This window comes from Anas platyrhynchos, chromosome 8 (assembly GCF_047663525.1).
Source record: "Anas platyrhynchos isolate ZD024472 breed Pekin duck chromosome 8, IASCAAS_PekinDuck_T2T, whole genome shotgun sequence".
Lineage (NCBI taxonomy): Eukaryota > Metazoa > Chordata > Aves > Anseriformes > Anatidae > Anas > Anas platyrhynchos.
This window is the reverse complement of record NC_092594.1, coordinates 20,153,696-20,177,866: the sequence shown is the minus strand read 5'-3', so window position 1 is coordinate 20,177,866 and position 24,171 is coordinate 20,153,696. Positions and strand designations below refer to the sequence as shown.

The following is a 24,171-nucleotide window of genomic DNA, read 5'->3' as shown; positions in this document are numbered from 1 at the left end:
ACAGTTTGCCTACTGGTCATTAAAATAATAAATGCACTATAGACAAACAGCTAATCTTTAAACACTGTTTTATGTTAAATTTTCAGTTTTGTTTTTACCTTGTGAAGTAGCATCAAGTCTTCATATTGAGCAGCAGACCTAGAGGAAACAGAATGGTTTGAAATGTGTGTAGAACTCAGTGCAGTATCACTGACTGTGACACTGGTAACAGAAAAAAGCCTCAGTGCAGAGTTTTCAGAAATCACTTCTGTCCACTACTCTAATAACTGAAAACATCACAGGCTCTCCAATTTAGTTATTAATCCTGATAGCTACAAGCACTTGTCTCTAGTCTGTTGCTGTGCATGATGAAATAGCAGTAACAAAGGAAATAGAGGTATCCATTATACTCCTGTAGTCCAACTGGAAGCTGCAATAGCGTTTTTGAACAGAAGTCTCACATCCCCTCCTCAGCACAAAGAGCACATGACTCTTCCTAGTAGCATGAAAACTACTCAAAGAGACATCAGGCAACTGCTGCATTACAAATGCTGGTCCTGCAATGTTCTGGGACACAGGAGTACCCCACTGCAAGTACACCTACACAACAGTTTATTTCCCAAATTAAAATCTGCATTTCAGCAGCTGTACTTACCTTTTGTGAAGCCACCGAATAGCCAAGAGTGTACTTGATGCATCTTACACTGCAATCAAAAGAACAAGCATTACTTTTTAAGAGACTACAATCACTGCAGTCACCCACTCCCTTCAAAATATTTAAGTAAAACTCAAAGCAAAGCCCTGAGCTTTATAGTAAAAGCCCTCCCTGATGCAACAGAAACAAGCCTGCAAAAGTGGTATCTAATCCATTTATTTTATTTTAGGCAAAAATCACGGAATCTTTTTTCATTTAACTTTTAACCTTCTCTCCCACCCCCATTGCAGTGCGCGCCCGGCCAGCCCTCCGGCCGCGAGCTGTCCTGGGTGCCTCAGCGCCCCGCTCCGCGCCCAGCTCAGCAGTGTTGGCACTCATCAGCCCCTCAGATGTCCCTACCAACACGGTTCTCATCATGCGCAGGCACGCGGCGGGCTGCAGGATCCCACTTGTGCCCCCCCTACCCCGGCACGAGGCCCGGCTCCCCTCAGGGCGCACCCCGAGGCCTAGGCCGCGGCCTAGTCCCCGCGGCCCCAATCCGCCTCCATCCTCCTCCGCCAGCGCCCGCCGCGGACCCACCGAGCCCCGCCGCGCCTCCGCAGGTGCCATGAAAAGGCCGGGAGGGGGCACAACACCGCGTGCCGCCGAGCCGCACCGGGAGCCCCGCAAAGCCCCCAACCCACTCCGCCGCCGCGCCTCGCCTCGAAAGGCCGCTCGCCCGCCGCGCGCCCCTTATATAGCCGCGCCGCGGTGACGTCACGCGCCGAGCCCCGCCCCCTGAGCAGGGCGGGGCGGGGCGGGGCGGGGCGGGAGGGGGGGGGGGATTTGGGATTTTCTTCCTGGGCGGGGGGGGGATGAGGGGGGGGGCAGCGTTGCGCTTCCGGGCCGGCGCCGGGGCCGATCCCAGCCCCGGGAGGTGAGCGCGGGGCGGGCGGGGGGGGCCGGGGGGGTCCGAGCCGTGCGGGGCGGCCCCGAGGGGAGCGGGGAGCGGGGGGGCAGCGCCCGGCCCCGGCTGCACGGGGCTCCCCCGGGACTCAGCGCGCTCCCGGCTGAGGCCGCCCGCGGCCGCCGCCAGCGCCCCGCAGCCCCGCGGGGCTGGGCTCGTGCCCCCGCTGCGGGCAGCGCCCCGGGGGCAGCGGGCGGGGAGGTCCCGGCCCCGGTCCCGGTCGCGGCCCCGCGGGGTTGTGGTGCCGGGGGTGCGGGGAGCGGGGTCGCCCAGCGCCGCCGCCGTGACCCCCAGCGGAGCGGGGAGCGCCGGGGCTGCGTTGGCTGCATTGCTCCTGCCTCTCTGTGCTTCGTCCTCCCGCAGGGGAAGGGGGCAGAAAGCTTCCAGACGCCGCAGCCTCGGAAGACGAGCAGGGAGCGAAGACACCGGCCGCACGCCCCCCCGGTGCATGGTGCCGTTAACGTGACAGGTACGGGGCGGGGTGGCAGCGGGGTGGCATCGGCTCTGCGTGCTGCAAGCTGCTTCCTCGGCCTTTGTGGGTTTTGTCGCTTCCTCCCGAAGACAGGGCGAGGGGAGAAGCAGCCTTCGGATGTGGCACTGCTGAGCTGCACCTTGGGGAGTTGGATGCAGCCCTGAGCTCGTCCGCCCCGCAGCCCGGCAGCCGTCCCCTTGGTTTAGCAATCCCCGTGCGCGACCTCGGGAGATTGACAGGCTGCTCTGCAGCTTCAGGTTTAGTAACATATTTTGCCAAGTTTGCACAAAGGCAGTTCTGGCACACGAACATGCACTGTCCTGCAGCGCTCGTAGCTGAGAACGAAAAAACGTGCCGAAGCTCTAGGCCCCTGCCCTCCGAAGGCACATGTGCGTGAGCTGAGGCATGCGCTGGGCCCTTTTATTCAGAGATTTCTCAGAGTAGGCACTGTCAGCCTCAGTATTCCTGGACTGCCCGAAATTGTTTAGATATCTGCAGCACTCTGCCTAATCAACACTTCAGATGCCATCCAACTGGGGAGCAGCTCGTGCCACGAGAGGTCTTTAATGAAGGTATTTATTTTCCTTTTTTTTTTTTTTCTCTGGTGCGTGTGTGTAGGGGGGTGAGTTTACGGCTAATTTTGGACCATTCTGAATTTTGACCATATATGGTCAGGACTTCTTTTCAAACTTTGCCAAAATGAAATGTGATGATTATAAAAAAGAAAAAAAAAAAAAAGAGGAATTACGGAAAGGAAAGTAGGAGAGCTCGTGTGCTAATCCCCATTGTTCACAAGGCATATTCTGCTGTGCGCAGCACCTCAAGCTACACAGACGTTGGCTGCTTTTCTCATGGAGTCGTTTGAGCCGGCTGGATGGTCGATATGTTGGTGGCTGGAGTTGGTTACTGCTCTTTTGCTTTCGCTGGCCTGGTGTCTGTTTTCTGCCCTGTGTCGGAAGTGCCACAATTGATGAATATCTTGGTTTTAATGACGCGATTAAGAGGCCGTGAGTGCAAACATGTGCTGGTCAGCTTCTGAAAAGTCACTGGGGAGGATTTAGGCCCCTGTCTCTCCTTCATGATTCCTGCTCTGTAAAGGACAATCTTATAGCAATATTTATTTCCACTTCCAAAATGCTTAGAAGGTACAAGTGCTAAGTATTTTAATCCCTTATGCAATCATTACCTATTTTTAGAACCTGAACCATTTTCAGTGTTCTTTTTACAATGCAAATGCGCTTTTATTGAGGCTTGCAGAATGAACTGTTTAGAGCACTTAAGCCACAGGGAACAGGGATCTGTCAGGGACTGTTTTAACATAATGTTTGTAAAAGGCAATGTACAGAACATAAAGATCTGCTGCGAGCCACTTGTAAATTAAGCACTGAAAGCTCTTTAAAAATCCCGACATTTCAAACTGAATAGATGTAGATGAAGAAGGCTCTAAATGCAGAGGACAGAGCAGCTTTGTTAATGACAGCTTGTTGTTTTTTTTTCTTTCTCAATCGGGTTACACCTGCAAGTGGGACAGCCATGGAGAAGAGTGGGAACATTCAGCTGGAGATTCCTGACTTCAGTAATTCTGTCCTGAGCCACCTGAACCAGCTGCGCATGCAGGGCCGCCTGTGTGACATCGTGGTCAACGTGCAGGGGCAAGCTTTCCGCGCTCACAAGGTGGTGCTGGCTGCCAGCTCGCCCTACTTCCGCGACCATATGTCCTTGAACGAAATGAGCACAGTTTCCATTTCTGTCATCAAGAACCCGTCTGTTTTTGAGCAGCTCCTTTCCTTTTGTTACACCGGTAGGATATGCCTGCAGCTGGCTGACATCATCAGTTACCTAACTGCCGCCAGTTTCTTGCAGATGCAGCACATCATAGACAAATGCACGCAGATTCTCGAGGGAATTCACTTCAAAATCAACGTAGCAGAGGTGGAAGCGGAGTTGAGCCAGACCAGGACAAAGCATCAGGAGAGACCCCCGGAGTCTCACCGGGTGACGCCAAATCTCAACCGTTCCCTGAGCCCTCGTCACAACGCCCCGAAAGGGAGCCGCCTGGGCCAGGTTAGCACAGTGCTGGACATCCGGGAGCTCAGCCCACCAGAGGAGTCCACCAGCCCCCAGATCATCGAACAGAGCTCAGATGTGGAAAGCAGGGAACCCATCCTGCGGATCAACAGAGCGGGACAGTGGTATGTCGAGACGGGAGCAGGAGACCGCGGCGGACGGAGCGACGATGACGTCCGAGTGCTGGGAGGAGTGCGCATTAAAATGGAGAACCTGGAGGAGTGGCTAGGGGCAGAGAATCAGCCGTCAGGAGAAGATGGGAGCAGTGCTGAGGAGGTCACAGCGATGGTGATTGACACCACGGGCCACGGATCAATGAGCCAAGAGACTTACGCGTTAGGGTCCTCAGGGGCCAAAGTAGTCAGGCCGACCAGCAGTGAGATTGACAGGTGAGTTCTCTTCAGCTTATGTCCTTGGCTGTAAGAGGAGACTGAGCACAATTTTCACTTGGCTGGGCTGGTGCTTTTGACCATTTCCCCCTAATATTTCACGTGTCCTTCTTAAGCCTAAGCACTGAAGGATTTTTTTCCTTGTGTTACAGAGTGTATCTGGTTTGGGTCATAATGTTCTGGCTGGACAGCCATCAGCCCAGGATTTCCAGGTGTAGGCTAGCTTGGGATCATTAGTGCTCACAGATGTACAGAGTGGAATCTCTGCCTCTCAGTGTTTCAGCTGACACAGGGTTTTTGTCTAAAAAAGAAGTTGCTGTGCAGCCTCAGTAGATGCCATGCTCAGCATTGGAATTAACGAGGTCGTATACAATACATTACGCAAAGTACCATTGTAATGATGCCTTCTGGCCTGAAAATCTGGGAGTTGTTCTGTTCTAGGAACAAGCTGGCCACCAGCTGTAGGTCAAGAGGAAGCTTTCTTCCTGGTGGTCCGGGATAGCAGTGGGTCCTGGGGTTGCATCTGTTGAAGCAGTTGAGGTGGGGAGCCCATTGGCCTCTGCTGTTGTTTGGATTTACATGAAACAGCAAAAAACCTATACTGGGAGTAAGGGGTGAAATATGCTGTGTTTTTTCGTCCATTTGCTTCCCCGGCACTGCAGCATTTGTTTCCTTGCCCTTAGCTCAGACCAAAGAATGGATCTGATAAAGAGCGGATCTTGTGTGTCTGGGAGGGCTTGCATTCGATGGGGGGGAGGTTCCCTTCACACTCCTCCTCTTCCAGCTCAGTCCCTGTGGTCCTACGGGGGAACAGCTTCCCGGAAACAGTGGATATTCCATCACTTACCATTTAATAAACCAGTCTGTGGGAGTTATGTTGAGCTGGCCCTTGGGAGAGCAAGCCTTTCCTAGCCTCTCGACTCTTCTCCATGGGTCAGCTGGCCCCAAGCATCAATTTTTTACATTTTTTACAACATTTTTTACATTTTGCACTCAGTATCCGCTGTTTCCTACTTGGAGTCCCTGGCATCACTTTTGTGATATGCCGTAGTTTCACACTCACAAGGGAGATAAGCACGAGGGTGGTACGTGAGAGGTGCCCTTAGAGAACCAGTTTCTCCTCCCGTTGGAGAGTTCCTGAGTCACTGGGCCCATATCAATTTACTTGCTTGCAATAGCAACCCAAAAGCTCTCTATGACTGAACTGGAAGCCAAATGACTCAGTTTTATTTTTCAGATGTTAAGACTGAACCCACAGACCAGTATGACTTGGTTTTTCCTTTATACTTGCGCTGTTCCGCCTCCTGTGTGTTAGCTGGTGAGGATGAAGAGATGCTATACAGGTGCCTCTATTGCTCACCCGTTGTTCTACACACCATAGTGACCTGATGCCCATTAAAAACTCCATTTACACTCTTCCCCCACCCCACAGATTTAGCCCTTCTGGCAGCATGGTTGCTGTGACTGAGCGGTACAGATCAAAAAGCGAGTCTCCCGGGCGGATGGATGAGCCCAAGCAGCCCAGTTCCCAGGTAGGCAGTTCCAGCAGTTTGCAAGTAAACGTTGGCGTTGAAGGTTAAGGGGACTACGTTGTGGTGTAGCATGTAACCTTTTATATTTGCAAGCAATGTTGTTTGTAAAACGAGGACCAAATATTTACTAGTGCCAAGGGTTTGGTTACCCACCCTCAGAACGCATGCCGTCGGTGTATGGTGTACAACTGATTCTGTCTGTTGGTTGGGATTTCGTCCAGATACCTGGAAAACATGAGGAGTTTCTCTTGTTGTCTGAGGGCGTAAATGTCAACCCTCATTCTGGGCAGGGCACCAACTCCTGAGGAGAAACGCTGTTCACCTGGACCTGTGCTAAAACACTGCCAGCAAGTGCCCGAGCCAAAGGAAGAGGCGTTAGCTGGCTTCTGTAGGAAGCTGAGGGGTGACAACATGCGAACCTTTTCCTACCAAAACCATTCCAAAAAGCCCTCCAAGTACTACACCAGTAAAGCTTTTGGGTGGAGTGTCGGAGGACTGGGGGTTTGTACAGAGGTCTCTTGTCTTTTGTCCCTTGTCTAATTCTTCTGTTGCATGCAGTCAGTGTTGCAGTGACACTAGCGCAAGGACATCACCCAGCACCCTGTGGAAGGACATCTCGTGTTCCTGACACATAAGTAATGTGTTAGTTTGTAATCAAATGACTTTGCTGGAAGCATGTGAGGAGTTACCAGGCTGCTTTGACCTTGAGTAAGACTGAGTGAAGTGAAGAATAAAAACCATGATTTCTGTCTGCTAGCTTCCGGATGCCCTTCGATAAAACAATACCTTTTTGCTCTTATTTTGCCGAAGGCCTGTTTTGGGTCCTCAGAATATGTCTAGAAAATTTCAGGTCAAACTAACCCTCCAGGGCAAATGCAACAGAAAGCAATTTCGGCTCTAAGTATGGAAAAGATGCTGTTATTTCTCTGTAGTGAGACAGCCTCAATCTTAGAACCGTGGGCTTCAACACATGCAGGGAAGTGCTGTCACCTTTCACACTTCTGCTGTTCCCACGTCAATGTTATAAACAGCCTGCCTGCAATCCCTGCCCGGTGGCAGCGTGCGAGGGAGGCACCACAGCTGTGTGCATCTCCTTTAGTTCCGAGCAGCTTGCCACTGCTTGTGCAGCTGCACTCGGCGGCGCCTGGCACGGTTACACCGCTCCTTGTGTGTGCCCAGCCCCAGCTGTCAGGGCAGAGGCTCTTGTGCGTTCACACTGGTTGCTCCTCCGTGCTTGGCATCCTCAGGAAACGGCGTGAGGCTTGGAGTACAAACACGCAGGCCTTCAGGGGCTGTCTAGGTGTGCTGCCTCCGGGTACAGCAGCTCCAGAAAGCAGTGCCTGCGGCTGTCCTCGAGCCGTGTGGCTGAGGGATGCCCGTGGCTCTTCGGCTTGCAGCAGGCGGTGAGGAGCTGCTGCTCCTTGCCGTGTGTCTTGGAGCCGGTCGCAGCTCGCTCTGCTCAGCCTCTCCCCTGCAATATCGTGGGGGTGGATGGATTGCGTAAGCCTTTAGTCAAACGTGAGCCATTATAAAATGAAGCCTGAGGGACACCTGAACAAATACCCACGTGAAATGACACCCGGAGAGTTTCAGACGTGAGCTGGAGTTTATTCCACCTTCGTGTTACTGTAAGCTTATTAATTGGCTTTTTTCTAACGTTTAGTAAGTATAGCAGAATACAGTATACAGTATTTTAGTCAAACTGCTCCAAGATTTTTTGGGGAAAAAAAACGGAGTAGCTTGTATTGACACCTTTGATCCACAGCTCAGTCAGTGGCTAACTGCCCTCCTGACAAAGGCTGTATTTTCTTCCCCAGACCCAGTGAATGGCTTGGCAGAAGGGGCCGCTAGCAGAGGTTTCTAATTGATTGCTCGTTTGTCTCCAGCCCCAAGGCTCCAGTTAAGCACTTAAATGTGTGCTTGAGGTTGCAGACATTAGTGCTGTTGATTTCTAGGTTTGGCACATGCTCCAGTGCTTAACTGGACTGGGGCCTAGAGGAAGAAACAGCAGATCTTTTCCGCATTTTTTTTTCTTTTTAAGCTGCTTGTTTTTTTGTTTTGTTTTGTTTTTAATCTGTTTTTTCCTTCGCAGGGGGAAGAATCAGCCATGATTGGAGTGAGTGGTTACGTGGAATATCTCCGGGAGCAGGAAGTTTCGGAGCGCTGGTTCCGGTACAACCCACGGCTCACCTGCATTTACTGCGCCAAATCCTTCAACCAGAAGGGCAGCCTGGACCGGCACATGCGGCTCCACATGGGCATCACGCCTTTTGTCTGCCGCATGTGTGGGAAGAAGTACACCCGCAAGGATCAGCTGGAGTATCACATCCGCAAGCACACAGGCAACAAGCCCTTTCACTGCCACGTCTGTGGCAAAAGCTTCCCTTTCCAGGCCATCCTCAACCAGCACTTTCGCAAGAACCACCCTGGCTGCGTGCCTCTGGAGGGGCCTCACAGCATTTCCCCCGAGACCACTGTCACGTCTCGGGGGCAGGCAGAGGAAGAGTCTCCCCCGCAGGAGGAAGCTGTTGCTGTGGGGGAGACGGCACAGGGATCTGTGTCCACCACTGGGCCAGACTGAAAGGCAGCGGCAGGGTGTGGGGAGGAAGGACCACCTTCCCGTTTTGGCTCTAGAGAGTCAGCACCAACCTGGCAGGCTGGTACTGTAATTAGTGCAATGCCACCATTGGACAGAAAGAAGCTCCCAAGATGTTGCCAAAATAGAAAAATCTTTCTCACTCTCTCTCTTTCTCTCACAACACCCCACAAACATAGTGTTAAAGGTTTTTCCTCCCTTATTCCTCATCTTCCTGAGGAAAAACAAGACAACTGTGTCAATCAACTTCTTCTTATTCAGGGATCGACAGGATTTAAAATTTTTGTAATGTTCGATAGCGATCATCCGGGACAAGCAGTCCTTTTTATTTCTCAAAAGATTGTGGCCCAGCTGCCAATTCCTGCCGGCGCAGAGCCAGCGAGCCTGGCTGCTCCTCGCTGCGTCTTCTGGCCTGCATCAGAGGGGCAAGCAGGGGCGAGGGGCACTTGCCTTTCTCCCTTTCCCAGGTAGTGGCCACGTTAAAAAAAACAAACAGACTGTCCTAGTGGAACCTGCCTTGCCTGACTATATTTATCCCTGTCTTATTTTTGGTGTGTCTCTTTTTACATTTTTACGTAAACTATTATTTTAGGGCTTTTGGCTTGCCCGTTCCAGGCGTGTGGCCTCCTGCCCCTTGTTAAAAGCGGGCAGGGCTATGAAGCAGCATTCTAGAGGTCAGCAAAATTTGAAGCGCTTAGGCTACTGAAAGTGAAATTTAGCAGCTGTGAGGTTTGCGTCACTCTAATGTGTGGGGAGAAGGTTTGGAGGGGTCTTTTGGAGAGGGTTGTCCTCTGCTGGTGCTAATCTGGAGGGTTCGGAGCGCTCCGACGTCCTGAGCGGTGCGCTGCCGTGCTTCAGGTGCTGCCAGGCTTTAGGAAGAGGTTTGTTTGCTGGCGGAATGGAGGAGTTAGAGGCTGACTACCAAAGTCGTCCTTCACCCCAGCTCCCCCCTTGACACGCACTTGATCTTTTATAACAGCAATATGGTTTACTGAGATACTGTAATCCCAGCCAAGCAATCATGGGTGGTTGCTTTTGAACATGTTTCTACAAACTAGTTTGATAACTTTTTTATTGCTGAAATGAAAAAAGAAAACCCTACTTTATTTCCTCGTAATGGTTCAGGAAACTTAATATCAGTGGTTCCTAGAGCAATCACAACTCTGTCCCGTTGCATGGACTTGAACTTTTGTATTCTAAGAAGCTCTGATGTTTAGAGCAAGTTTAGCAAACCTGGAGAGACATGCCTGTGTTGTGTATTGTAGGTGTTTGCACGTGCTTACGTGTTTCCTAAACAGAAAAGCATGGGACAGGTAGATAAGTGCAAATATCTTGACATCTTCTGAAGAAGTCTTTTTAAAAATATGCAATACTTTAAGAGTTTTCTTTGGTTCTATTGCTGAGTTGTTGGTGATGGAAGGGGAAAATGCACGACAGGTTGCGCAGATCGGGTTTGGGAGAGGACATTTGGTTGAAGGGATTCTCTTTAGGATGTTTAAAGTGTGTCTTAGGGAAGGATGAATTTCTGATCCTTAGGATGATGGGAGGAACAATGAGACATTGAAAAAGAAACACATTCCAGCTTGCTTTCGCAAAGAAAGCTGGACAAGTGGTTACAGCGTGGTCTTGGCAGGCAGGAGGCTTTCTGAGTTTAAACAAAGCTTCTCCTGCTGCCTGCCTGCACAGCTTCGGGCACAGGAAATATTTCCTGGCCTCGCTTTCCCCACCTGCAAATTGGGACTCGTGATCATTTTCCTGCCCCATTAGAGGCAAGAATTCGGAGAAGGGTGAAGTGGTCTTGCCCGCCTTCCACTTCGAAGAGGCAAAGGGTCTCGCTGTTCCTCCCACGTCTCTCAAAAGGCAGACGTGGCTCTGATGCTGTGGTGTGTGGGGAGGGGAAGGGCTTGGTGCCAGGATCAGGTGCACCAGGGACGTGCTCCTAAGAGAGGAGCCTTGGCAGGTGTTCTCAGCAGGGCACCTGCCCAGCGCAAGTTCCTTGACTGTTTCGAACAGGACAACTGACATCTCCCCTTCCGTTTTCCTTCTGTCCCTTCTTCTTCCTCTCCTGTCAAGTGCATCGACACGCAGGGGATGATGTTCTGAGCAGCCAACCAAGGGACCAGCCCCGTTCAGTTTCCTGTCAAAGGTCAAAGAGTAAGGTTGCCAGAGAGTAGTCGCAGAAGATGAGAGGTAAGAGGGTGGCTAAGGTAGGTTTTGTTGCAATCGAGGTGCGGGGAGGAGCGGAGATACGCAGAGTATGCTGCTTTAGTCATAGCTTTTGAAGTTACCAAAAATCATTAAGAAAAAAAAGTTAAAAACTTTGAAGTCCTATCCCGTTCACACTAGAGAGTGTCAAAAGTTACTTTTAGTTGCTTCAAAGATTTTTTTAAGTGTTTTAAAATAGAACTTTTAAAAGAATACTACCAAACTATAAAAACATAAGATTATTTATATACATATATTATATATAAATATAGTGGGAAAGTTTCCCTGCTAAGCTTGCTGTGAAGAGAAGGGTGAAGGTGCAGTAACTGCTATACAAGCAACATTTTTCAGAAACAGATGGCAACTGATCCGTCAAAGCTTAGTGATGAAGGGCTGACATAAAATGGTGAATGCCTTACTTGTATGGCATAGCTGTGAGTTTCTTGAGCAGGTTTTTGTTTTTGTTTTACTGTATTGATACTGTGAATGGAGGAGCATCCTAGCAGCCCGGGGTGAGATTGGTGCATCCTGTTTGGCTGATTTGCTACTTTTAATTGGCCTGGTGAAAGTCGTGAAATTGTTCCTTCATATTGTTCTAGGCTAGCCTGAAAACAAAGCTTGTGAAAGGTTTTCTTTTTTTCTTTTTTTTTCTTTTTTTCTTTTTTTTTTTTTTTTGGTGCAGAGGTTGCCACTGTACAAATGATCATTTCTGATTGCATGCAAAAGAGCCAATATTCTTGCCCAGGCCTCGTTGAGGTGAAGTTTATAAGCTTGTAACTAGAGTCAGTATAAGGAATGGTAGTGGGAATCATTTTAATATTATTTCTGTACATTTAATGGACATGTATGTGTACGTATGTGTGGAAATCATGGTGTCTCTAATGCTTTTGTGAGCCGTGCTGAAAGCCGTTGAGGCCAGCTGCGCTAGGAGAGGGAACCAGTTCAGGAGGAGTTGTTTGTTCAACTTTTCTTTCAGCGATCGGCTTCCTCAGCGCAGATGCGGCTGCGACTGCAGGATCAGGGCTTGGAGGCTGTGTGCAGGATGGAAAGACCTCGTGTGAGTTTTCCAGCAGTGCTGCAGCTGCCTGGGGTCGCTTCCCGTAGCGGCGTGGTAACATCTTTTGTTGCATCTCCATCTTGCAGCTCCACTGAAGCTGTGGAGAAACAGGTGCCGGCTTTCCAAGTACCAGTGCTTCTGTGATGGGTTGAGGCACGGCTTGGCATTTCCACATCTAGCTTCAGCTTTTTCCCCTTTGCCAAAACTGTGATTTCAACTGTGATTCAAGGAGGATGTGAAGCGAACTGTCGTGTTTTAATACCTCTCTAACTTAACATTTCTGTCAGCTTCAGAGCTAGGGCTTGCTAACCCGTTTGTTTGCTCGCCTCAGGCAGCAGGGGGAACGTGCTCTGTTTCTGCAGCCTTCCTTTTTGGAGGGGGAACGCATTCCAGAGGTCTTTGCAGCGGCAAGGAAACCTTCCCGATGTGAAGTGTTGCGGTTCTCCCCTTGAGCCTGCAGAAAGCCCCAGTGCCAAGGCACAGCAGGGCAAAGCACGGTGCTGCGGACGTTCCCTGCTGCTGCTGGGCTCCCTGTGAATAGCTGTGAAAATAACAGGAATTGTGTTAATACTGTGCTGCTGCTTGGGGGACAAGCTAACAGCCTTCCTCTCGGGAGGATGACTGGCGTAGGGCTGGAAGAGAGAAAGAAGCAGAACAGGCCGAGGCTGCTTACTTGCAGCAGCTACAGAGGGGGGGTTGTGAAATGTGAATTTCTAACGGGAGGCAGAGAACATGCTTGGCCACCTAATGCTGGCCGGGAACACCGGCCTGTGCAGAGCAGTCCCGTGGCGTGGTCGTGCCGCCTGCCGCTGGCTTCCCGGTGCAGCTCCTCGTCAGGCTGCTGCCGCCAGCTTGCGGCCTTTTGCCTCACCGGTGTCTCCTCTGAAATACTTTTAAGCTGTGATCTGTTTAACCGAGCTTGCCGAAGTTTGGGTGGCTGAAGGCAGGAAGAATAGAAAGCATGTAGTGCTCCTGCGGCTGTTTCAAACCTGGCCGAGGTTGGCAGGGGCTGACCATGGGCACCGGCCAGCCGCCGGCGCTGGAATGGTGCTTGGAGCAAGCTGCGGTCTCGTGGGAAGGCACGGCGGGGCAGGCACGGGGCCAGGAGCTCAGCCCTCTTCAAACCGAGGCCAAAACACATCAGTGAGACCGATCTCTCTGCTCGGCCTGCTCCTGCTTTGTGACAACTCAGTGATTTTGTTGGCCAGGGCAGTTAGTCCCACGCCTCTCCGCAGCGATGATTTCACTTAATAATTTCATGTAAAAGTTTGATGCGCAGTTCTTTAAATATTTGTAAGCAGTCTGGTCCTTGAGGACAGTCCTTCTTTGGGTGATGGAACCCACGTTGTGCGTTTGCAAGAGCAGCGTTGTAGCTTTTATTTGCTTGGGCCTTCCTCTTCCCAGCAGAAGCCAGTGTACAAAACGACAACTGAAAAGGTGCAGTTGGTTTGGGAGGAAGGTAGCTTGCAAGAGAGACTGAGTCATGCAGCTTTAACGCCGAGGAAAATTAGCACCCCTTAAACTTATTATTTAATCTTCATAATAACCTTCTGTGTGATACTTGACGTGCCAACGTCGCTGTGCCATTCAGGCATCCGAGTGTTCCTGCAGCTAAGTGACACTGATGCTGTTCTTCCCAGAAAAGTTTTGGGCATGGGAGAGGTCAGGTTCAGAGAGGTTCAGAAAACTTCTGGTGTTTCTTCTAGGCTTGGGCTCCGAGTTTCTGCAGTCAGAAACCCGGAGTCTTTGGGTGGAGCTGACTGCTATTATTCTGTAAGGTGGTGGTCCAGCGGTGAGCATTACCCACGCCAGGGGCTGAGATCATGCACAGGGCTTTGATATCATCAGCGGAAGGTCCTAAAGAGCAGCTAAATATCTTTATTTTAATCATTGTCACTCAAAGGATATTTTAATATAAAATGCATACATACATCTGTATGTAGGTTTATATAGAGAGATATATTTGTAACCAAATAAAAGCTAGAACTATGCAAACACTACAGGCTGCTGCTTGAAACTAACACCTACCAGAATATTTTGGAATACTTTGGAGTATATTTGTTGCCTTTTCTTTTTTTTTTTTCTTTTAAATAAAAAATGCAGCAGGGGCCAAAGTTTTGCTGCAGTTAGTCTCACTAGAAGCTTAGATCATTCTGAATCTGGAATCCGCTCATAAGTGGGTTATAAAAGTATCTAAGGAGTCCTCCAAACTCTAAAATATATCCAGCTGCATTAGTATTATTGCTGAAAGGCTTTTGTTTGCAAAACATAGGAAAATTCAGAGGCTGGGACTGGGAGAGATGGAACTGTGGTGTTTGGGATGGTAGGTAGAGAAGAGGTAGAGTCAATAATGCGGGTGTTTGAAGAGGAAGGCCTGGGAGCATTTTCTTTCCAGACATAGGACTGAGTTGGCTGCAAGGCATCTTCATTGTGAACATCTCCGTCCTTGGGACGGAGGCTGTGATCGAAGCAGGACTGGGCTGAGTTCTGGTCCCAGGGAGGTACTGGAAATCTTCCTGTTGAGACTGATGGTGCCAGAGTTTAGCCTGCTGGGAGAAATTTCACGGGGTTTCTACCGTTTCTTTGTGTCGAATCCGATCTTTGCTTTTAGGTTTAGCTAAAACATATCTGTCTGGAATCTTCACTGACCCGTTTGACTTTTTGTTCTTAGGGACTGTAGAAAATTCAGGTTTCTTATAACATTATCCTCATCCCAACTGTGAACAAGTTACTACTGCTTCTAATTTATTGTCTTTCTGTTCCTGAACGTCTGTGTCATCTGGCTGATTACCAGTGCCACCTTGCAGTGCTCCATTAGCTTTTATGCACAGGGAATTGTTGCAATGGATAAGGTGATGAAGCTAGTTGGAAGAGTAGAAGCCTTTGGAGAGTAGCTTTTGCTTCCTCTAGCTGTCGTTAGGGAGTGCACACACACGTACCAGTATATGCATATATATGTATACATATATAAAGTATTTCAGTATAAACTCATTTAGCATTATTGTTTAATTTATATTTTAATCCAGTTATAAACCAAAGTATTACAGCTTGTGAAATGATGCTTCTTGGAAAGATCGTTGTTGACAAAAATGCAGGTAAGATGGAAGAACTTGTTCTTTTGAACCCTAGAGACTGGAAACCTCGGGCGGATTTAAGGCGTGCTAGTAAGGTTGGATTGTGGGGAGGCAGCGTGGGTGAGCACGTGAAATGCTGTTGGTTTTTTTCCTCACGCAGTTTAACTTGGTGCTGGAGGAACTGCTACAGGAGCAGTGCGGCCTGGCGGCTGGCAGAGACGAGGCACTTGCCTCTGCTGGAGGTGGTTTGAGTTCGTGCTTTGACCAGGTCTCGGCAGCGCTTCTGCTGCTGGACTGCCCCAGCAGAACTGCTCCGGAGCCCGAGCCGCCCCGCTGTGCCTGTTGGCCACAAAGCACCGCACCTCTGCCCTGCCTGGTGATTTGGGTACTTTAAAGAAGAATAAGGACTTCCCTGCTGGAATGCCTCGAGGATTTTCCTGCAAGGGAACTTGAGGGTGGCTTTGCCTTATGCTGTAAGGTGGATCTAAAGTGATCCTCTTCCTGACCCTGTCCTGGTCAGCGCGGGATTAGGGTGAATTTTTGATATCGACAGGACAGACTGACTCGGTTCTGGCACTGGTTCTGCCTCTGTCCCCAGCGGCTTGCTGTTTTCAAGCTGTGCTGTCTAACCAGGGTTGGAGGCAAGAGGTTCGCATTGAGGTGGAGTAGAGCTGCCACTGGACCCAGTGCTCCAGGGCTTTGGCTCCTCTGTGCTGTCACAGTGATTAAAGCCAGCCCCGAGGCAGTTTCCAGGGCCTTCTGAAGGCTTCTGGACATCTTTGACGTACAGAGAAGTGGTTTTGTTAAACAAAATCAAGGCTTAAAGATGCAGCATTCTCCATGGCACTTAAGTGTTCTGTAGGAAAACAAGCACATTCTGGCAAGCCCAGAAGTAAAAAGGGAGAAGGTGGCAAATCAGACCGTGGTCTGGCACAACTGGGTGCTGGAGAGAGGAGGCCACAAAAACAACTGCCAGTGTGTTCAGTCTCTAGCTTACTCTTTTAGAAAACAGGCCCTTGCTAGTTAGTGATGTCTAGAGGTGCAGGTATTTTGTAGTAACCTCTGAAGAGGTACACGTTCTGCTGTCAGCAATGGAAAGAGGAAATGGGTTCAGAAGTGAAATCTGGCTGTTTTTTTTCTCTATGGGGGGAGTAATTGCCTTTCCGAGGAACTTACAAATGCTACAACTTGACCACAAAAAGTCTCCTGCAGGCTTAGCAGCAGCCATACTTCCTCTTGCTCTCCTGCTCAGCCCGCATGCCAGAGGCTCTTTTTATAGCAAGCTTCCCTGCATCCCTCCTATCGAGCAGTGTGATACCCACCCACCCTTGTTGATTAAGTTCATTTAATACTCTCCAGCAGGATTAGTGCGTACTCGCAGCTCCTGGTGTATATGCAATACAATTTTTAGCTCCTGAGTTCAGATCTGGCAAATATAAAAAGCCTGTAAGCTAATCTATTTCTAATTGTAGTCACTGGGGACTGTGGGCTGAGTACAAGAGCCCTTCTGTGCTGCACCAGTGCCTAGCAAAGCGTCATGGCCTCTGCTTCGCTTGGGTTTTGTGAGGAAAGAAATTCCATCAGGCTGAGGCATCCCGTAACCCTCCTTGGGGCAGGAGGACACTTCTCTGCTCTGGTGGCAGGGAGGAGAGGTACCTTAGACTGAGCTCTGGCTGCTAACTGGGCAGAACAGTTACTGAGACAGTCGTATGTGAAATTTCTGCCACTTCTCTTTAAATAACTTTCAGTAATATATATCTGTACATGCATAGCATTAGTTTTACAGAAAGATAGCCCTTTTTGCTGAAAATGCCCCAAACTGAACATTGAGTAGCAGCAGTGTGCTGCACAGGGCGGCGGCTCCTCGGTGCTTAGGGGGTCACTGCAGGGGTGTGCCTGAGGCTTTGGGCAAGGGCGTTGGAATTCCCTTCCCTTGTAATTGCTCTGATGGCTTTGGGACGCTGCCCACAAAGCTGCTTTTTGTTTTTAAAGCTTTAATTCCTATCATGGAAATGCTGAAAAATCACAGGTCACCTCCTCCCTGATTACTTTTAAGCTGTTTAGGTAAATCTTGACGTGGCATGATGGCTTTCACTTTGTCGTCTACATGCAACTTCTCCATGAACTAGCCCAGAAGAGCCAGCCCACTGCCAACGGGTTTACCTCTGCTGTTCAGGCACCTGCACTAGGAAACTTGTCGGACTTCACAGACAATCGGTTCAAGTCGGGGGCTGTAGGATCTGATGCTCGTAGCAGGGCTTCCCTGCTGCCGAGGGGCTGGGTTAGCTGGGGGACCAGAGCTGGGGGCTGTGCCGCAGCCTGGACCAAGTCACCGGGTGCTGGTGCCGACTTGTTGGGGTCCGTGATGTGAGGGACATGGGCTGGGCTTTCTCCTAAAGTTTGCCTCGTGACTTCCCACAGACTGCTGCCTTCAGCGGCAGGACTGTCAGCACCGAGGATGTGCTGGGGGGATCTGGGCAGGGGATCCCGTAGCTTCAGAACCAGAAGCAGCGGGACGTGCCAAGCGCTTCTGCGAATGAAGAATAAAACCTGCTTTTGGCAGGGTGGTAGAGCAGACCTGGGGGTACTGGCTGGTAACATATGTCCAGGTACTTGTTTTTGCAGGGTGAGATGAGCCATTTCAGAAATCTGGGCAAGGAACAGTGGTAGCGTTTGAGCCCTGCCTTCTCACTCCAGGCGGCCACCGAGACCCGCAGCAGGTACGTCCGTGCCGCCGCCGAGGTGGGAGGGAAGGGAGCCCCGGCACCCAGCCGGGAGCATGGAGCTGGCATGCTGCGGGGGGAGAGGCAGCCCCCCGTGCCAGAGGTGCCCCAGGTAAATGGGCACCATCAGTTTCATTAAAAAAAAAAAAAGTATTCTAATTGGGTGATGGTGAGCTGGCAAGGAAAGTAGGTTGGCAAGGAGGGGAAGAAGGCACATGTCCCCTGAAATACGAGGCAAGCTCATCTGCTCTCAGCACTGGCTGTGGCTGTTGCCACTGGAAGGCAACAGGAGGTGTTGAGTGGAACGGGGGTAGGTGAAACGACAGCACAGCATCCCTGGGGAGAAGCGTGTGGATATTGCGGGCAGGGAAAGGGCTGTTTTGGAACCTGCCTGTGTGCGGGAGCGTGCGGGAAGCCTCGTGGTCTTGGAAGACAAGAGATGCTCACGCCCAGTTCAGAAGCATTGGAGCTGAACATCACCAGTGTTCTCTGCTCTGGGATCTGTAGAGCTCTTCAAGGGATCTGAGAATGGAACCTAATGAAATGAGCCAGGCTGTAGTGCAGGAAACTTTGCCCTGCAGATTTTGGAAACTCCCTTGGGAGAACCTCAAGGGTGGCAAGTGACAGTTGAGAACAGGTAGCACCAGGCAGATTTCAAAGTGCTGTTTTCTGAATACTGTGCTTTCTAGCATGTGTTAAAGCTGTTGAAGACAGAAGTTTGCTTTCATTTCAGTACTCTCTCCTTCATGCCATTCCTTCTACTTAAACTCTGCAGCCAAGGAGAGGGTACAGAGAAGACAGAGCCAAACCTCTCAGAGGCGCATGGTGGAAGGAGCAGCAGCAGTAGGCAGAAGTTTGTACACGGGAAGTTCAGGTTAGGTATAATGAGAAACTTTTTCACCATGAACATAGCCAAACATTGGAACAGGTTGTCCAGAGAGCCTGTGAGCTCTCCAGCCTTGGAGATACTCAAGACCTGGCAGGTAAAACCCTGAGCAACCTGCTTGAAGCAAGCCCTGCTTCAAGGTGGGAGGCTTGGACCCAAGGGTCTGCCCCTCCCTCAGGTATGTGGGGCTCCTCTGTCACCCCACAGGGGTGTGAGGCACTGCCCCGCCACATGCTGTGAAGCGAGGGGTAGAGCCTTACCCCACCACTGCATTTCCATGTCACATTGTGTTTTTTTTTAATTTGTCAAGGATTAATCCATGACAGAGCATCTTGTCTACAAAGGTCTGTGGAGAAGTCCAGCTGCGCCCAAGCGTGAGTGCAGCTTCCTTTTTTTCATCAGACTAAGCCAAGCTATATATATATTTTTTATAGAATTATCATATAAAAATGGGCAGCTTTAATGGGCTTCCTAGTTCCTATCAGTTAAGCTTTTGAAATATATTCAGGTGTCTTTTAAATACTGCTGTGTAACTTCCTTGTTTAATCTGACATATTCTGAGTTATTATTTTTCTGCAGTTGTCTAAGGCAGTACTTTAAGAAAATAAGTGCATTAATTTTTTGCCAACTGTCAGTTATGTTAAGCCTCCAGCTTTACTTAGATTTTGTAAATGTGCTTAATCCTCCTCAGCTTTATGGTTAAATGTCTTCATTATTTTTATTATTAATTGCAGTGAACTTATTTATTTAAACCTTCCCATTATGTTTGCAGTCTGAACCAATACCATTCACTAAGGCCCACAAAAACTGTGAAACTCACTAGAAAGTAAAAATGAAGCTAAATTGGTTAATTTTACTACTGGTCATAAAATACAGGAAGTAGCAGCATAAAAAAAAAATAAATTGCTGAGTCTGGGGGAGGAATTATGAAGCCTCAGACAAGAAACTTCACTTGGAAATGAGCTACAACCTGACGATCTTTCACTGGTTCCCCATTTGGGCAAGGTCAGAAGTTGTCTTGAGATCGAGAGGTTTTTCTGGGGTCCTTTTTTTTTTTATTGATGCGTTTAGGGCATTGGTTTGGTCTGGATGCTCCCATGATGCTATTTTCTTAGACATCTTACACGTCTAAGGAAACTATGGATTACTGTGAAGCTTTTATTTAATACTTTATTGCATTAAGGTGGTAACTGAGCAACTGTCGGCTTAACAGAGGCACGGGCTGGTGGGGAGAAGGAAGGTGCCATGCCGTTGTTGAGGCAGGTAGCTGTGAGTTACACTAACACAACAGGGACAGTGCAATTCTCTGGATTACAGCTTCGAGTCTGGCTAAAAGCGTGAAACGTGCCTCGCATCACCCCTGCGGCTGGTCCCTGGCCCTGGGGTGCTTTTGCTGGATGCACCAACGTGACCAAAAGTCAAAGTGAAGCAGGCTCACGTTTGCTCTGTGAAAATACAGGGACGGGGTTGCTGTCAGCACAGGCTGTCCTGTGTGCGTGCTTAGAGGCTGAGGGCAAACATGGTCTCTGATGAAGATTCAGGGACTCATTTTGTGCGTGGTGCAGGTACTTTCCTTAGGGGTTTGAGAGTTTCCAAAGCCAGGGTTCTGCTGTTAGGTGAAGCAGCAGATCTGGATCGCAGGATCCAGATGGATCACATCCATTTGGGGATGGAGGGCAGAATTTGTCCTGCCCAAGATGAAAGCCCTTCAGCTCCCCTGAAGTTCTTGCCTGGGAAAAAGCCCTGCGCCACTTTCCAGGGCTGTGTTGTCACAGAGCAAGCAACTATGAGAAAGATGTTGAAGTGCAAGGGGAGCGTTGTCACTCAAATAAGGCATGTTTCTTTTGTGATCGTGTACGTAATATTGCTGACAGGTAGGAGAAGACAGGCCAAGGACAGAGTAATCCTTGCTGGCAGAACAGGGACTTCGCTGAATAAGCTCTTTTAAAAGTTGAGTTAGGAAGAGAATAATATGCAGCTCTATGTTCTTGTGGTAATTTATTCCTCACCTTGGGCCCCATGCTTGCAAGGAGGGCCAGTGAAGGACAAGGGCAGACTGTATCGGAGGCTAGTTGACAGAAATGAAAGCAAGCTATTCAAAATAGTGCTTTTGTCTGAAAAAGGGAAGGGAACGTACATCGTTTTCCCCTAAGCCTCTGGTCTCTTAAACACTAGCTAAAGCTCTCGTGAGCTGTGCCCCAGTTGTTGCTGAAGGTGCCCTCTGCCCCCTTCTTTCCCCAGCCTCACCCCCCTTTCCTGTACAACACTGTGAATAGGACACCAGTAGCTCTTTTTAACATTTCCATTGAACTTGCTCAGAGCATGAAATGCTGTCCGATGCTGTCACGTGGTGACACTGCAGAAGATGAGCTGTGACTGAGAGCCCTGTTCAGCCCAACAATAACCCCCAAACAGGGACACCGCTGATTTAGCGCTTCCACGTGGAACAGTGGAAGAGAAGAGCATTGTAACAGGAGTTAACAACCTAAGTGGCTTTATATAGCAATTTGCTAATCAAATTTGATTTCGTAACGAGCTAAACTGACAATCAATTTCTAAAATAGAAAAAGCCTCTTGGAGGGAATAGTCGAGTATGTCTTCAACAGAAAGATTTAACTGGGCTAACTTCTAACGAAGAGCACAGGATTTTTTTTCCTTTTTGGTTTTGAGCAATCACTCCAGAAATTGAGTTGCGTTAAGCAGCAGAAGATTCGCAGGACAGTAACTACCTCTCTCTCTCGGAGTGCTGAGGTTGCCATGCTACACACTATCAGCAAAGCTTTCACTTCAAACAGATTTGTTTTCCTTACCTCCGTTTCAGAAACGCAGGTCTGCTCTGTAAAGTGACTCTATGAAAATGGCATCGGGCAGGAGCGGGGAGAGCCTTTCAGGTGCCACAGTCCCCCTGACGCTGGTTCCTCGCCATGCAACCCCTGGGGACGAGCTGTGGGGCTGTGAGCGTGCAGGGTGCGTGCGTTCCTTCGCGTGTCCTGCGTCGCAGCAAGCTGGCCGGGGGCTGCAGGCTGAACTGCTAACCAAGACCCGAGCTAGCAGCACGGAGGGGGAGAGGAGAATCCCTCTCCCTTCCGCCTCCAAGGGAGCAAGAGCAGTGAAAAGCAATAAACTTAAATAAAAATAACACTTTTATACGTCGGTCATTAGTCAGCAGATCTGACTCTGCAAATTTATATATATTATACAAACATACAGGGAGCAGATCTGTCACGAAAAGGTGCCATTTTTTTCTAAACAGAGTCCCTTTCCAAACTAGAACAGCACTTTAAAAAGGTTCCTCTTAAATAAAAAAATAAATAAAAAAGAAAAAAAAAAAAGAAAAACCCTTTACTGAAGAAATGCACTTTAAACGTAAGATGAGTATGGCTGTTGCAGGCTTTCGAGACAGCCGTACAGGCAGGGGGCTCGCCGCCAGCCACAGCCCGGGAGGGAGCGATGGTGCCAGACCCTCGGCTGCCACCGGCAGCCCCAAAACTACCGCAGCTCTACCTCCCGCTCCCGCACCCCTCCGGGCCCGGCGCTGCCCCTGCCAATGTTATGGATAGGATTTTCCACCCCGACCGCAAAGCTGGTCGCAGCTCAGCCGTGCTGTAGCACTAACAGGACTGGCATGCGTTGACCTGTTGGAATACTTTTGTAACATGATCAAAAAAAACAACAAAAAAAACACCCTTGCCTGTAAAGACTCCTGAAACCCCATTTGTGGTAGGTCAGAAGTTGCACCCAGTTGTGACATAGCAGGCGGCCTATCCGTGGGCACCAGGCTGCGCAAAGCCTTGGTGAAGCTGTTACTGAGGTTGGGGGGGAGTCCGTACTGTAGATATGGAGCCCTAGTCAGTTCAGTATTTAAAAATAATAATTAAAATCCAAGTTGGTGTGTCCCACATTGATTCCGCTCTAAGCTGCTTTGCAGAGTAACCATTAATAAGAAAAATTGTGCTGTCACCATCAGCTGTTGGCCTAGAAATCCAACTTTTTAGGACAAGTGTCCTAAGACTCAAGACTTATTTTCACAGTTCAGAAATTTCCTGCTGTGCTATTATTTTTTCAATTTTATTTTTGGTTGCAATCCTTGTTTCAAAAAAAAAAAAAAAGTCAGTGTTCACACTTAGTCTGCAGTAGGTTGAAGTGTGATCCTGCTGTGTGTAACTTGTGGATATCAGACTGTTCTTAAAATGATTTTACAAGCTGTACCCAAGCTGGTCCTCTGCCATGGCTTTTCTTTTCCTCGTCCAGTGGCAGCTGGCAGAGGCAGATGCCCCAGTGGGGCTGCCTGCTCGCGGGCTGGTCACATACAGCAACAACCGCTGCTGCTGGAAGGGGCCAGGCAAAGGCAGCGCGAGAACCAGAGTTGGGGAAGGGGGAAAAAAAACAAAAGGTAGAGGGATTGTACAATTGCATTTAAAGCAGCTTAACAAAAAGCGCTCTCGTCAGACAGCTTTAAGAACAATGTGAATGAGAACTTAGCAACTTGGGTAGGAATCTTTGAAAATTCTATAAATGTATACTTGAAATTCTGTTTGTATTAAAACAAATTGCATTTTCTTCTTTCTTTTAACACTGTGTAAAAGAACATTATGCATGTGAGTGGTTTGAGAATTAAATGGTTTAATACTCAGATCCTGGTCTGTTTCTTGTAGCCACCCGGTCCTGGCCGATGTTGGCTTTCTCTGGGCTGCCCAGGCAGGACGGGCACCCAATCCTTCTGATCAGCAGTGCTGAGAGCACCCCGACCCCGCTGCCCTCAGCTTACCAGCGTGGCAGAGCCTGAACTGTCCCAGGCTGCTTTTCCTGTCACCTTAGATGCCTTCTGGTCCTGGTTTTTGAGCTTCGTCTTACCACTTCTGCAGGCTCAGCCCTTTGCAGTCCCTTGGGCTGGGGAAGCCACTGCTCTCACACCCGATTCCTGTTGCAGCAAGAGGGCTTCTCCAGCTGCTGGTGCCAGAGGAAGCATTTTGGTTCAGTGCCATGTTAGGGAGATCCAGGCATTTCCTCAGCCTTCCTTTTTCCCCCCACCATCTTCAACCTCCACAGTGTAGAGCAATCACAACAAGAAAGGCAAAGGTTACAGGCAGAGATAGTACACAGCTGGAGCTGTGAAACGAGGTAAGCAAGCAGAAGGCAGCATCCAGCAAGAAAAGCAGCAGAGGTGGGTGCTGGAGTAAGGGAAAATGAGCTTTCTGACCCCTTTGTTATTTCCAAGATGCTCCCTCCCCCTTGTCTCCCAGGGTTCCAGCCTCTGTGTTCAAGTTGCTGCATGCAGTTTCTTTCAGAGGCATTATTCCAGATAAGCACGCCAACAGGAGGATTTAAGACCCTCAGCATCACAAATGTCAGTGCCTCTTAGGCCTCTTCTCTGGGTAGGGCACTGACTGCAACAACCATGAGATGCAGCAGAGAAGACAACTCTCCATGTCTGAACTGTGCAACACAGGTGCTCAAACCTTCCTCCTACAGGAGTGCTGCAAAGCCCAACTGCTCCCAAAACTATGATGGTCCCAGCCACGACCACATCCTCTCGTGCTAGTCTTCCCACAGACTGTTCACATCTGTGAACTACCTCACTGTTGGCATG

The 24,171-nt window shown here is 49.5% G+C and overlaps 2 protein-coding genes and 2 non-coding genes across 9 annotated transcripts in view; 1 reads left to right on the top strand and 3 right to left on the bottom strand.

Moving 5' to 3' along the window:
- The window catches only part of NPL (N-acetylneuraminate pyruvate lyase), a 32,517-nt gene extending 31,156 nt beyond the window's left edge, over nt 1–1,361 (bottom strand). For 3 of the 4 annotated variants that reach the window (XM_038183009.2, XM_038183006.2, XM_038183008.2), the window contains exons 1-3: nt 1,214–1,361; nt 635–683; nt 99–138 (exon numbers count right to left, since the gene is read on the bottom strand). The gene's annotated coding sequence lies outside the window, so the exon portion shown is untranslated. The remainder of the gene's footprint in view (nt 1–98; nt 139–634; nt 684–1,213) is intronic. The other variant, XR_003498982.3, reaches the window with a different exon arrangement.
- LOC113844421 (small nucleolar RNA SNORD75) lies at nt 217–284 on the bottom strand. The gene has a single exon (XR_003499006.1). It is a non-coding gene; the product is annotated as a small nucleolar RNA SNORD75 (small nucleolar RNA).
- On the bottom strand, nt 984–1,061 carry LOC113844413 (small nucleolar RNA SNORD74). Its single transcript, XR_003498998.1, has one exon. It is a non-coding gene; the product is annotated as a small nucleolar RNA SNORD74 (small nucleolar RNA).
- A 75-nt stretch (nt 1,362–1,436) lies between the features above and the next one.
- ZBTB37 (zinc finger and BTB domain containing 37) lies at nt 1,437–23,216 on the top strand. Of its 3 annotated transcripts, none has more exons than XR_011811016.1 (6): nt 1,437–1,550; nt 1,944–2,049; nt 3,576–4,508; nt 5,941–6,040; nt 8,133–17,692; nt 18,471–23,216. XR_011811016.1 is itself a non-coding variant. In XM_027463435.3 (6 exons), exons 4-6 carry the CDS (start codon nt 3,586–3,588, stop codon nt 8,619–8,621), a joined length of 1,512 nt encoding a protein of 503 aa, XP_027319236.1. In that variant the 5' UTR covers nt 1,442–1,550; nt 1,944–2,049; nt 2,541–2,624; nt 3,576–3,585; the 3' UTR covers nt 8,622–23,216. The 3 variants fall into 3 exon arrangements, 2 of the variants coding, with proteins under 2 accessions (XP_027319234.1, XP_027319236.1); XM_027463435.3 differs by adding an exon at nt 2,541–2,624 and having other exon boundaries at nt 1,442–1,550; nt 8,133–23,216; XM_027463433.3 differs by having other exon boundaries at nt 8,133–23,216.
- The last annotated feature ends 955 nt before the right edge of the window (nt 23,217–24,171 follow it).

What these genes read in the sequence shown, in the direction of transcription:
- ZBTB37 (XM_027463433.3), top strand. Translation starts at nt 3,586, where the DNA reads ATGGAGAAGAGTGGGAACATTCAGCTGGAGATTCCTGACTTCAGTAAT. An exon ending in ACCAGCAGTGAGATTGACAG is followed by an intron (nt 4,509 to 5,940) that starts GTGAGTTCTCTT and finishes CCCACCCCACAG; the next exon opens with ATTTAGCCCTTCTGGCAGCA. An exon ending in CCAAGCAGCCCAGTTCCCAG is followed by an intron (nt 6,041 to 8,132) that starts GTAGGCAGTTCC and finishes TTTCCTTCGCAG; the next exon opens with GGGGAAGAATCAGCCATGAT.